This window comes from Lingula anatina, chromosome 10 (assembly GCF_051362555.1).
Source record: "Lingula anatina isolate TDL-2025a chromosome 10, LinAna3.0, whole genome shotgun sequence".
NCBI lineage: Eukaryota > Metazoa > Brachiopoda > Lingulata > Lingulida > Lingulidae > Lingula > Lingula anatina.
In genome coordinates this window covers 6,144,233-6,158,978 of record NC_141776.1, presented here as the reverse complement: position 1 = coordinate 6,158,978, position 14,746 = coordinate 6,144,233, and the positions used below count along the sequence as shown (strand labels likewise).

The window sequence follows — 14,746 nt, the reverse complement described above, 5'->3', positions numbered from 1 at the left end:
TTGGGAAACTATGAAAGATGGATTAAAAGGCACCCTTATAAATAATCAAATAACAGCTATCCTTCTGCCCAGCTCTCACAATCCATTTCATTTGATTCACCGCCCAGAGCAACTACAAATCATTATATTTATTTGTCTGTCGGCATTTCAATTCAAACACGCATACAAATACGGTGCTGTAGTGACAGCAAGAAAGTATGGCGGTTCTGAGACTGCTTCAAGCCGGAGTTACTGTTACAGTTCTTGGTAAGTCTGCGTGTGGTAAAGCTGGTGGTAAGGTGTGCTTTATGTGTCTTTGGTGCAAGTGATAGAAAATATTTTCGTCTTAATTTGATGTACTGAAACTCTCCAGCAATTAAGCTACAACATAATAACGTAATTGTGTCCACCTGATAATTGACTTGTGTGCCCGGCCCAGCCCTTTGTATTATTTATTTGAAAATGTGCATTATTTTAAATTCCCCCATTACTTTTGTACCTTTCTTAGAATAATATGAATTTATTTTGGTATTTCAAATGCAACAGATATAGACTTGGTGTTATTGATTAATTAATTAATTCATTTATTATGAACCAAATTTGATGGAAATTTCAGGAAAGGTAAAAAAAATTGACCAAAAACGATTAGATTTTAATCATGATTGTTTATTTAAGTTTTGGTTATTTATTACTTTACCATGTGATTTGTTTTATTAGTTATGATTACTACTTCCGACAGGTGCACTACTATGCAGAGGTTGCTCCCAGGATTTGGCCAAAGGTAAACCTGCGTACCAAAGCTCCACCTACCCAGTGTCCTCGAGCTCACATGCCATTCTCGCTGTGGACGGTAACTATGACGACATCTGGCGTCAAGGCAGCTGCGCCCATACAGAGTATGGCCAGGGGAATTGGTGGCTTGTGGATTTAGAAACTACGGCAAATGTGGCAGGTGTTACCGTTACAAACAGAGGCGACTGCTGCAGTAAGTTTCCTTCTCCTGCTTTTTTTTTCGTTTGATTCATTATAAATTGATAAAATGCGTATTTTTGCAACATCGGATGTTTGATGTTTCGTGAATACTAGTGACAGTAGCATTACTTTATATTCACTTTCAATGCAATATACATGTATATTCATTGATTCTGGTGGTAACCACGCTTCGTTCATGTACATGCATGTAACAGTGTTAAATTAACTAAGACCGTGAAACAAATATAAAATTATTTAAATTGAGAATTAAGTAAAAAGCCCTGAAAGGTATGCGAAGTGCTTTACATGTGACAACGTTCTCAAATATGGAGATGTTATCATTTATCCTTGCATGCATGTACCACATGCAATTTGCATAACTGGTTTATCATTTGTCTAATACAGACTTGACATTTAATATGGAATATTTCAGTTTCGAAGGTATGCCTAGGTAAAAATGGATTCTTTTTTCAAAAAACTCCGATCTCATATAAGACATGTGAATGGAGAAGTGTGTAGTCAGGTGTGTCGCTTCCAATTAACTGAATGCCAGGTTTGTTGCGCTGCTGCATTATGTAATATGCAGTGATTTAATTGGGTAGTGCTCCTTTGGTCAGGTCAAAGCTTGGCTTTGGCAAGGCATGGTTTTGTCAAAAAAGTATCAATATGTCGGCAACTACTGCATTGAAGAATTTGAAACTTTGCATGCAAGTGGTCGGTTTTGCAAGGTGTAAAATGAGCTATGCAGTACTCTGCAAATTTGTTAATCTGTGGCAGAATGGCGCGAAAAAGTCAGACATTGCCAGACAGATAATTGCGCCAGACGAAACGGCTCGCACAGTTTTATAGAGTAATACATTCACTGACCTCTTCTGTCTGTCTACACTGACCAGACTGATGTACCTACACAGAAGCCACACCCAATGTATTGAAATCTTACCACCAGGATACATGACCCACTGTCTGTCGGGATATGCTGTTGCAATTAAACAAAAACCACCCAGTCCGTTCAGAATGAGGGGTGAATTGTAACCAAAACGCATTTTCAAGGCCCTTAGCGAACACCAATATGGTTTTAGCTGGTTGGGAAATACCAGACGACCTCAGGGGAACCCACTTTAAACAGCAATACATCGTTGTATGTTTGTCTAATGAATTGGGGACCTTGGCCGTTTCTGAGTTGAACACTGAAATCTCGTGGCTTTCTTTCAGATGTCACCTGTACCGCTCAACTAGTCAAAACAAAGTTTACAGACATCTAGAAGAGGCCAACGACTAAGCGTGTGCCGCGTCTAAAGTGACTAAGGTCATTAACAACGTCAGTAATTGGAGTGGATACCACATTGGTGCCAAAACACCAATGATGGTCATCCACGAAAACCTGAACCAGATCAAATAAAGGAATAGTCTGGGAACCACTTGACTATCATTTGAAAGGGGACACCTTAGGAACAATTTCAGGTTGCACAGTGTAATTGCCGATATACACAGAGCACTTTTAATAGCAGGTTACTTACAGAACCAAGAGGATGAGCAGCTACCTTGGTAATCAAAATCGCCATATTTGAACCACATAGACAATATGTGGGTAGGCCTTTACTCGCCGAATCAATGGCCTAATGTCGTACAACAAAACTGGACCAAATTGACCAGATTTTGACCGATGCCTGGAATGTTATTCCAGATTGAACTCTTAAAACCTAACCCAAGGGGAGCGCAGGTAGCAGACAGAAGAGGTCAAGCGTTACAGCGACCGTTACCGTGACTAGACACTGACATGGGGTTCTTTGTGAGACATGTTACTCTTTTACAGAAAATAATTTAGAAAATATGGAGATCCAAAATATCTCTTTTAATTGCTGTCGTATGACATAGAATAGGCAATGTGTTTTTGTTTGCTTCTCTGGCGAATTCCATTAATGAACTGATGTCACAATGATATCAAAGAGATAATTAAAAATCATTAAAACACTATTTTAATCCTTATTTTTAATAATCAGTCAGCGAAATAGGAAAAAACTGATGAAAAATGATTTGGATAAAATTATTCCATATTAAATATCAAGTCTGTATATAACGCTGCACGGCATCAAAGTACTATCACAGCATATGCCAAGTTGGGGATCGTGTCACTTGTCATTTTCAGGTGATCGTCTGGTTAATTTCGAGGTGAGAGTTGGATACTCTTTTGTCGGTACTTCATCATTCACCCAGTACAAGCTCTGCGCCAGTTACCCGGGGGTGGCACCTAAGGGAAACACGTCTCTGTCCTGTAGGACACCACTGAGAGGACGATATGTTTTGATCATTAAAGTTGGCAGTGACGACCTGCCCTTGCAGTTATGTGAAGTGGAGGTTCACGGTACATATATGCTTAAAATCTTTCCCAAAACAGGCGGATTCCAAGTAAAGAATTAAGTTATGCCCCCAGATTTTGTTCCTACATGTACATCATTTGTTCTTTGGTCCACCTTCTGGACAGTTTCTGAAAACCAATCTATAATATTTTGCTAATGTTACAAAAGAACAAACTTCGAAACAAATTAACTACAGGAATCAAAACATAATCTTCCTGGCGGTGGTAAAAGATAAGGACACAAAAGCCGACTAAATGTTTTCATATACATGTAGTATCAAAAGGTATATCCTAGAGAAATACCAAAGGATATCGTTTCATTTTACCCGAAAAATGATATTTCATCGGATATTTTCTGTGCCCTTTATAACCCTTTGAAGCGCTGGGATATGCGATGGCTATTCATAGTTTTAATAATAATAATAATAATAATAATAATAATAATAATAATAATTATTATTATTATTATTATTATTATTATGTCGTTATCACATGAACTACAGTACATCATGAAGGTTATGTATTTTACAAAGTAAGAAATAATAATAATAATATATAATAATTCCAGGTATTTCAAGCACAGCAAGGTACAAGTTGGTAGCAGCAGGTGCCCGTGCATCCCTTGTTCCCATATCCACGCTTAATTTCATCAGTCTTACTGAATGCAGCATCTCCTGTATGCAGCACTGGAAGTGTGCAGCTATAAACGTTCTCTGTATCGGAAATGACCAATGTACCTGTGAACTACTGCCTAGCACTGCCCAATCTGGCGACTTGCAGGCAGACACAGGTTATGACTATTATGAAGATAACTGCTTGGGTGCAGTGTAGACCGAGATGTAGTCTAATTAACAAGGCGGAATCACTTTTTTTGTGCAAAATGTTTTATTAAATGCAAATGGTACATTTTGGTGGCATGTGTGTTGATGATCGTGGTAATTTACGTGAGACACGAGTATATTCACTAACCTTCCCTAAAACTGTTTATTGATCCATAATATGCGTACTTTTGTCAGGTAATTCACTATTGATATTGATTTAATATTATTTATTGTTATAATGGGTCATAAACTGTGCCTTACCAGCAACAGCTGGAGTAGCTTTAATCTGGTTAATTTTAATTACTCTCACTCGTATTTGCATTGTTAAGGGATAAATAAATAGTTGGAAAACATATCAGAATGTGATAGCAATGGATATATCTTAAACTATATGGATAAAATTAAAAGAAAAGCTTAAAGGGAAATAATTGTCCTTGACTACAATCAAAAGTGAAAACAACCACAATAACCGATCCTTTTCAAAAAGCCTTTACCTTTACTGGTTCGGATCGAAAATGTTACATGAACGTCTGTTGGCCTTGACCGTTACTGATATACCCTGTGCAATAAGCATTGATTTTCCTGGTAAAATCATCAATGAGTTTTTCCTCATCAAAATCCGTCCAAGCAATAAAAATCCACAATAACAATCCGCTTTTCAGATCATACCTCAGTTATAGGAACTCGTTTTTCTGACATCTATAGAGCCTGGAGATTCACTCATAGCAGTTAAAATTACAAATTTACCACCCGAAACCTCCAGTGTAAAAAAGGTACAGAACTTAAAGGCCTAACGCTTCCTGTTGCCTGTAACGAGGAAGGATAAGATATTGTGATATCTTTCTAAGATATTCAAATTTCAAATAATAGCAGAACAAAGTGGAAGAAAAGATAATATTTACTGAAGAAACTTACAGCTAAATAAGGAAAGGGTAAAACAAGACAAACGCTGATGTACTGAATCGATACCCTCGACAAAACCAAGGTGAAGGATAAGAATTGAACTGATAAATAATGTATCTCTCACTTCAAGGTTCATAAACATAACACAGTCGTTGAGTCCATACTCAATACAGAATAGCAGGACACCAAATGAAAAGCAATCGACCAAAGCGATGATGAGAATGGCACGTTAGATTAAATAGGCCCGAGATGAAGGGGCGTTTTGTTTTGTCTCTCAGTTTTTAAGTAAACTCTCTGTAAATATGTAGAAATACGGTGATGATAAGCAAACCTGAGGCACGATGTCAGTGTTTAAAAGAATTTCTTTCCGAAGAATTGAGTTCGACTTTCATCAATTATTTTTATGTAAATTCTAACAGTGTGGATTTAATATCATTAACAAGTATTGTGGACTGAAAAACGTGCCATGTTGGGAACACTGTTGACAAGAGACAGAGGAGGGCTTGTTAAAACCCTCTTGAATATCAGTTTTGTTGTCTGAATTTTTTGTATGTACTGCAGTCGTATTTTGTTAAGTACGCCCTATAAAATCCGCTTCATCAATATTCCGGGACTCAAGGCTAGGTACATAAATACAAGTGTCTTGACGCCACCGATGACTATAAGCACAAGTTGGATAAATTGAATTTCACTTCTGAATAAGATGCATCTGGTTAACTATGTGAAGAGGGTTCCAGTTAAAAAAAATGTTCTTAAAAGATGGAAAATTCGGTTTATTCGCATTACCTCCTGGTAGCTTCCCGAAGGAGAGGCGGTCTTCTTTTTTTTTGTATCATGTTGTTGTTTATTAGCTATTATCATGTCGCAGCAACCAATAATGGTGATCTTTTGGCTGATATATCCTGCTGTTAATGACACCTAATTACAACGGGTCAACACGCTCTCGCTGGACCACAGATGCCGTACAAAACAAAGCCTCATGTAGGCCTATATCATGTACTTCAACAGTGATGTTTAGATCATGTTGGGGACTTGCGTTGTGCAGGATGAAATACGGCGCCTGGACTGTCGATTGTGATAGCTGGGACATAAATATGCGATGTTCCATGCTTATAAAAAGTGAGAAGTTAAATTAACCCATCCGAGACCTCTGATGCAACCAAAGATTCATTGGCTGCGTGGTAACTCCATGATTTGCTGTACCGGACAATGTGTGTTTTTTTAAATCCCATTACGCATACATATTAGTATGTTCCTCTTACCTGTAGTTCTTTTGGTCTGATGCATAATTGTGGTGAGAGTTACCATCAATAACATATCATATCTAAAAAAATTAAATGAGCACATTTCCTGCAACATTTCTATATCATAAACCGATACTTCAGTTGCCTTACAGTAAACACGCGTGGTTTTGCAGTGTTTACTATCAGCTGGATCTGGCACACAAACAATGTTCTAGAATACGTCATTTGCACCAATGCAATCAGACACAAGTCCTATTTGATGCTCGGAAAGTGACGCAACATGTACATTGGTTGATATGAAGTAGGGCCAACAAATGAAAATGTCACATACATGTAGCTTATTAAGGAATACTTTCGTTGTTGTTTTTCTCTTAATAGAATTGCTTTCTTATGCACAGCAATTAACTTAATGTATTCACCATGATTTGTGAGATACTTTTTGTACTGATTTCTGAGACAAAGTTTAAGTCTTATCGCAATAAAGTTAACCTCATATGCTGTTTATTGTCGCCAGCCTCATTTTAGCGTAATTAGGATGATTTCCATTGTTGCCCCACCTTTGTAAACAATAGGTAAATGAAACGTGAATGAAGTCACCCCAGCTTACAAACAGATTAGCTTCCCTGAGTAGCATTTCAGGCCTGAAAAATTGCTGCTAACTGCAATCAATTCGTGTAAGTTGCTGCAATATGGCTGCAAATTAGCAGCAATAATATTTTTCTTTCAAAACCCCTGCAAAATCATTACTACAAACTTTTAGTTTGCAGCATTGTTGCTGCAGAATATTGATGCAAACTCATATGATAAACCCACCTCTGCCCTTTTGCAGAATATCCAGGTACCCATTTGTCGGTATTGCATTTGAAGAAACAAGGCCACTTTAAAATGGTAACGCTCATAATTACATACAGGTAACCGAATTTGCTTTTATTCATATGTATCTATTTTAAAAAATGTTTTTTTTTTAATTTATTGTGTAGTCATGAGTCAAAGTCTCGTCATTAATGCACGAAACATGATCGGGCACTGCAAATGAATGATCATGCTATAATATGTTGTAGAAAACCAAAATAATTTAAGCGTATACCCTTTGACATTTGTACAACGTTCTGTTGTAGCGTGTATTTCAACATTCTTCGCTATGCCCGATTACAGTCTTTCTGTCGTCTTTTTTTGTTAAACATGGCGCAGAACAATGCTACATGTATACTTATACATTTTCTATGGCTGCAGGCAACATATCGAAATAGAAAGCATTGTTACGTAAAGAGACGTGACTCATATTTGTACAAGAAGACATTAATTTTTAATTAGACGCCCATGGCTCTGTTCTGAGCTGCCATGTATCTCATCTAGGTTTCATGCTGTATTTTGTTTTATGGTCGAGAATTTAATAAAACTTTTTGAAACAAGTCCATCAGACACACACACACACACACACACACACACATTCGGAATAAAGTTGAATATGTGTCTTGTGGGCCTCACAACAGCATATAACCCGCCTTTTTATTGGCATGCGATTACAGCATTACAACCAGCTGTTATCGACCGGTTGTTAATATTTAGTCACGGAAGTTTTCTCAGATTACGTGTAGCATAAATGCGTTTCAACAGAATACACAGTGAATGTGCAAACACCTGAGTTTTTTACAAGCACGGGTACCTTCGATTTTAAACGGCACAATTAAAAAAGGCGTGATATTGTGTCACTGTTTACATTCAGCGTGGAATTGGGGTAAGGTTTCTTCTAAATGATCCACTCAGCCCACGGTTTTGCTTTTTTTCGCCAGTCTCGCTTTAGGTGTTGTTTGTTCTAGGACATTTTAAAAGCCATTCTCTTGCTACAGAATTTTACTTAAAAGTATGGTGTTGCTAAGCCTGCTGCTCGTTACTATAACAGTTCTAGGTGAGTCAGACATTTGAGAGTAGCACTAAACGTACCTGTAGAAGCGATCGTATTTTCTACTACACTTAAAAACGTTTGGTTTGTGACTCTAAATCCAATAATATTCAGCAAAGCAAAATGTGAGTACAAGCACACTTCAGAGTGAACGCAAAATAAAATAAATAAATAAATAGATGAATAAATTAAAATAATAATTGATGGACCAACTGGAAGGCCGGTTACAAACATTATCGATAGTAAAACATTGTTAATAATGCAAGCGATTAGTTGAGCTTTTTTGCACGATATAGGGTACGTACGAAATCCAATGTACTTTGCAATGCCTATGTGTAAAAATGCCCGTGCAGCTGGGTGAAATGACGTACAACTAAGACAGCAGTAAAACAAGTGAGTAGATAAAATGGAATGGACGTTTCCATGGTTTTTCAAGTTTGAAAATCATTTTTGAGGAGTTACAGCGATCAACGTCTTCATTGTCCAATGGACAATTGTGGTCGGCAAAGGAAGACACAATGTGGGTACAATAGTGGCAGTAGCATCGCCCTGAATGGCGGAAAAGAACAATAGCACCTATTACGTGTAGACAACTGACCGAACATTGAGCATCCAATCTATTCAGCCTTTCAGCAACCACACCAATGTTTGATGACTACCCGCCTTCTGTAATCCACCTTAACGCGAACTTTATACGAATGTTTTGAACATGTTCGAAATTTTGCACCGCCCACATGGTGACCGTGGTGGTGGCGCGTGCACATCCTATTCACCTTCAGTCCCTATATAAACTGAGCTGCCTCCTTTGAACCTCCAAAAAGTGACCTTGCAAACTGGCCATACAATTGAACAGGCACAAGACTAATCTGTTTGTGTAAAGGGGGTTTACCGGGTGTCTTAAACACTCTGTTTGTCGTATATTAACTAGAAACTGGCTATTTGCTTAATGTAAACGGTCTTTTGACAGAGAAGAAACAAGATCAGTTGAATGATCAAAATGTATGTGCCTTTTTATCATGATCGATTAATCACGTATTTGATAAAGTTCGTTTCCAATATGCAAGATACAATGGGCCTGCTTCATTATATCATAATACGTGTACATCACTTGAGAAAATATGAAAGATGGATATAAAGGTTTCCTTATAAATATTCAAAAATCAGCGAGACTTCTACCCAGCACTCTCACTCCGTGCGATTTACCACCCTGAGCAACTACAGGCCATTCTGTTTGATTTGTCTGTCGGCATTTAATTTAAATACGCATACAAAGACGTTGATGCCGTGATAATAATAGAGTATGGCGGCCACATAGACTACTTCAAGACTACTTCTTGGTAAGTCTGCGTGTGGTAAAACGGGCAATAAGGAGTGCCTAACGTGTCTTTGGTGCAAATGATAGAAAATAAGAATTTCCACAAAATTTGATATGTTGGAAGTCTCTAGCAAGTACAATATACGGTAGGAACGTAATTCTGTCCACCTAATACATGTAATTGACTTTTGTGCTCAGCTGTTTGTATAATTCCTTTGAAAATGTACATTTTTAAATATCCTTTCTACTTTTGTATCTCTTTTAAAATAATAGCAAATATTTTGGTATTATAATTGCAACAATCAACTTGTAGCTGAAAATTACCGAAATGTTACGTTTGCGTTATCATTTGTCTGTGGAGAGCATTACGCAAAGCGCAATGGGTTTTGATAAAATGTTCAGTTATGTCACTAATGTCCCGAAGAAGATATTATCAAGTTTTAATTAATGAATAAATCAACAAATCAGTCAATTAATCAATTAACTGTATAAATGTTCCTGAAATTTACCTGATAGATCACAAATGAGCCAAGGAAGAATAATTATGATTTGATGACGATGTATAAATTAAATAAATATATAATTAACTATAAAATTTTCAGGATAGCTAGGTGACAAATGGGTCAATATCTTAAAATGTTCAGGATAGGGAAGAAATGGACAAAAGAAGAAATGATTAGATTTTGCTGATGATCCAACAATTGATTAATTAACTAATTGATTTAAATGTAAATAAAAAAATAGGATAAGGAAAAAATGATAAGATTTTGACGATAATTAATCAATTTAGTTATGGTTGATTATTACTTAATCATTTGTACTCTTATCATAGTTATTATTATTAATACTCCTGACAGGTGCGCCTCTATGCAGGGGCTGCGCGCGGGATGTGGCGAAAGGTAAACCCGCACACCAAAGCTCCACCTACATGTACGAAGGGTCCTACAACGCCAGTCTCGCTGTGGACGGTAACTATGACGACAACTGGCAACAAGGCAGCTGTTCCCATACAGAGGATGGCCAGGGGAATTGGTGGCTGGTGGATTTAGAATCCACGGCAATACTGGCTGGTGTCGTACTAACAAACAGAGGCGAATGCTGTAGTAAGCGTTCTTCTCCTCTTATTTATTTATTTATTTGGGTGTGTGTGGGGGGGGGGGGTTCACTTTAAATTAATAAAACATTAGGATATTCTCTTCCGTTCTTCTATTGATGCATGAAGTTTCATAAATACTAGTAAATTTTTTCTTTGATTATTGTGGTATCCATGCTTCGTTAATGTACATGCATGTAACAATGTAAAATTAACTAAGAGCGTGAAGCAAAAATAAACTGAGAAAAGTGAATAGTTCAGAAAGATATAGGAGGTAATTTACATGTAACAACGTTCTCAAATATAGAGATGTTTTCATTTATCCTTCCATTTATGTACTACATGCAATTTGCATAACCGGTTTATTATTTGTCTAATATGCCGCTGCATGGCATCTAAGTACTATCACAGCATTTGCCAATTAAGTTGGGGATCGTGCCACGTGTCATTTTCAGGTGAGCGTCTGGTTAATTTCGAAGTGAGAGTTGGATACTCTTTTGTGGGTACTTCATCATTCACCCAGTACAGACTCTGCGCCAGTTACCCGGGGGTGGCACCTGTTGGGAACACGTCTCTGTCCTGTGGGTCTCCACTAAGAGGACGATATGTCTTGATCATTAAAGTTGGCAGTGACGACCTGCCCTTGCAGTTATGTGAAGTGGAGGTTCACGGTATATGATAGCTTATAAATCTTTCTCAATACAGGCGGATCCCAAGTTAAAAATTGTGCTTCCAGATTTTGTTCGTACATCATTTGCACTTGGGTCCATGTAGTTTTTAAAATTTCACCAAAACCAATCCATAACAATTTGCTTAATGCTGCTTTCGGACAAACCAATTGAGAAACAAACTTTCTAACTTTAGGAACCAAAAACATAACCTTTTTGACAGTGGTAAAGAATTAGGCCACAAAAGCCGACAAAATGCTTCCATACAGTTTCAAAAAGTATAAACTGGAGAAAAAAACAAAGGGCATCGTTTAATTTTATTATTATTATTATTATTATTATTATTATTATTTCGTCCTCCATAAACTACAATGATGTACACAATGAAGGTTAATAATAATAATAATAATAATAATAATAATAATAATTTCAGGTTTTGCAAGCACAACCACGTTCCAGCTGGTAGGAGCAGGTGCTCGAGCATCCCTCTCACCCATATCTACGCTGAATGTCCGCAGTCTTACAGAATGCAGCATCTCCTGTATGCAGCACTGGGAGTGTGCGGCTATAAACGTTCTCTGTACCGGAAATGGCCAATGTACCTGCGAACTACTGCGCAGTACTGCCCAATCCGGCGACTTGCAGGCAGGTGCTGGTTATGACTATTATGAAGATAACTGCTTTGGTGCAGTGTAGACTGAGAGAGTCTTTTGAACAAGGCGGAATCACTTTTTGGGTGAGATCAAAATGCTTTATTAAATGTACATTTTTCATTCTGCTAGTAAGTGTGTTGATGATCATAATGCTATACGTGAAACCCAGGTGTTATGTATTCACTTCCATTCCCTAAGACTGTTTATTGAACTAATGCGCGTACTTTCGCCAACAGTATCTTGTTCTTATGCTAAATGTACTGTACCTTAATTATCAACTGTTTTAACAATTTAAAAATGAGCTTTATGCTGGTTAATTTGAATTACTTCCACTCGTGTTTGCATTATTCTGGGATAAACGAACGCTTGGAAAACAAATGAATATCAGAATGTGAAAATAATGGGCATATTTTGAACATAATGTATAAAATAAAAATAAAATCTTAAGCAGAATTGATTTGTATTTGACTCCAATCAGAAGTGAAACCAAGCATTGCATCGATCCTCATTAGATAAAAGTCTTGCTGATATACCCTATACAATGGGTATGGATTTTCCTGGTAAAATCGTTTTTCCTCTCATTTTTCCTGAGGTATTACCAACTCCAAATACGTTCAAACAATCAAAATCTACATAGCCACTTTTCAGATCATGTACTTTATTTTTGAGTAACTCCTTTATCTGACAGCTATATAGCCTGCTGAATTTCAGTCGTGGCGGTTAAATTACAAATTCGCCACTTAAAAACTGGATAAGAGATTGCTCTTATTTGAATGGTTTTTATTAGGGTTCATGCGTATTTGGCGATAACGAGAATTTTGCAGAAAGCCTCAGTGAGAAAAGTACAATATATTAAGTTCTAACGCATACTGTGTGCTTTTAACGAGCAAGAATAAGACATAGCGATATTTATCTTAAATATTCAAATTTCAAAGTTAAAGCAGAACACGCAATGGCCGGATGCTGTTGTAAAACACAATTTTGTGAAAGAAAAGTAATATTTCCTGGAAAAAAATTATGTTGTACAATACAGCCCAATAAAACAAGGTTAAAACAAGGCAAACACTGATGTACTGAATCGATATCCTTGGCAAAATAAGTTGACGGTTAAGAATTGAACTCATAAATAATGTATCTCTCACTTTAAGGCTCAAATTTAATAACATCTGCGTAAACAAAACACATACTTTTTGGAATTCATACTCAATACAGAATGTGCATGATACCGAATTAAAAGCAATCGACAAGAACGATCATAAGAATGGCATTATAAGCCATAGAAGGAAAAACCCACGGGAACGAAACACATGCCAGTTCAAATATCAACATTAAAAAACACGTGCATGCAAAGATGTTCTGTTTACGCTTCATCGCAAACAAATTGAACTGTTTGCCAATCGGGTTCATTCTGTTGCGAGAACATAAACGCAGTCCAATTTTCGCCTGATTTGAATGGCGGTGGTATCAGAACTTGCAAGTGTGGTACTAAAATAGAATGTGTCCGCGGATACTTGTTTTCCCTTAATTTACAGACTATTGGACAAATGTACATACATTGTATTAACCACATTTGGCCGTCACTTAACTTTGTTTTGCTTTCTAAGACGATATTTCCAGCACTTATGATTCAAACCTTATCGCTGAAAAGTTGAAATAACCGCACGCGAGTTCTCGCACGTTTTTTCTTCTCGTATGATATTACTACAGTTACGTGTAGGTTATCTCGGATGACCGCCATTATCATGTATCAAATATCTGAAAAACTCCTAACCCACATAAAATAATAATAGTTATTATTATTATTATTATTATTATTATTATTATTATTATTATTATTATTATTACTGTTTAGAAATAGGAGGCTTTGCAATATATGTATTTCCAAAGTTTTGTCCAGTTTTCATGATGATTTCACAATCTGCCATGATATGGGGATGTATTCAGAAAACGTTTAAGGATTACGAAAGAAAATGTTTTAGAAAGGTCAGTTGCAGACACTGTTGACTGACTGATTTGTGATACATTTTGAACGAGATTATCCGAAAGATCAAGGGACCCATTTTTACCTTTACCTTTGGAAATAAGTTTCGACATCATTTGAAGGCATTCACACAGTCTGACAGAAGCATTTTCAGTGTCAGGCAATACAGTAAGCTTAAAGGGATAATAACTCTTTATTTTGGCCAAAAAATGAATTTTCCTGGAGTAAACAACAATTTTCCCATACTTACCAAAGGTTAATGAATACATTTTTACATTCAAAGTTGGTCCTTGGTTTTTTTCTAAAAAGTTTGTTTTTCTGTTATAATCTCTTAAGAGATTATAACATAGTATAGCCATCAGTGGAGGTCACGTGGTCTAAAGACAAGCTCAAATATCAGAATAATAGCTATAACTGTCGTTTTTGTGGTACAACAGAATATATTATATTTCTATGAGTTGTTCACAATGTTTTTATTGTGAAATATAAATTTCATACGAAGAGTTATTATCCCTTTAACGTCCTTTGTACGGCCATTCTTTTATAAAATCGTGAAACCATACGGTACAGTGTAACCCCTTACAGGGCGTGAACATGTATCTTACCAGACAAAAGTTCATGAGGGTTAATATACATCACATACTTCAACAGTGATAAAATGCGACACCTGAACTCTCAACTGTGATAGCTGGGACATAAATGTTCGAAGTGCCATTCTCGGTGGTTAAGGAGAATATTGGCACTGGGATACAACCGAAGCTTCTTCGGTTCCGTGGTAACTCCACTGACTTGCATTGGTCACGGGCATGCGTGTCCCAGTATTCGTGTAGCTATTCACTAGATGTGCACGTTTTTCTC

The 14,746-nt window shown here is 36.9% G+C and overlaps 2 protein-coding genes across 2 annotated transcripts; both read left to right on the top strand.

Moving 5' to 3' along the window:
- Positions 1-163: 163 nt before the first annotated feature.
- LOC147759453 (uncharacterized) lies at positions 164-4,553 on the top strand. The gene is made up of 4 exons (XM_086997944.1): positions 164-246; positions 719-964; positions 3,098-3,313; positions 3,876-4,553. Exons 1-4 carry the CDS (start codon positions 198-200, stop codon positions 4,136-4,138), a joined length of 774 nt encoding a protein of 257 aa, XP_086854070.1. The 5' UTR covers positions 164-197; the 3' UTR covers positions 4,139-4,553.
- A 3,474-nt stretch (positions 4,554-8,027) lies between these two features.
- Positions 8,028-13,073, top strand: LOC106181345 (fucolectin). The gene is made up of 4 exons (XM_013565701.2): positions 8,028-8,184; positions 10,351-10,596; positions 11,042-11,257; positions 11,688-13,073. Exons 1-4 carry the CDS (start codon positions 8,142-8,144, stop codon positions 11,948-11,950), a joined length of 768 nt encoding a protein of 255 aa, XP_013421155.2. The 5' UTR covers positions 8,028-8,141; the 3' UTR covers positions 11,951-13,073.
- Positions 13,074-14,746: the final 1,673 nt, after the last annotated feature.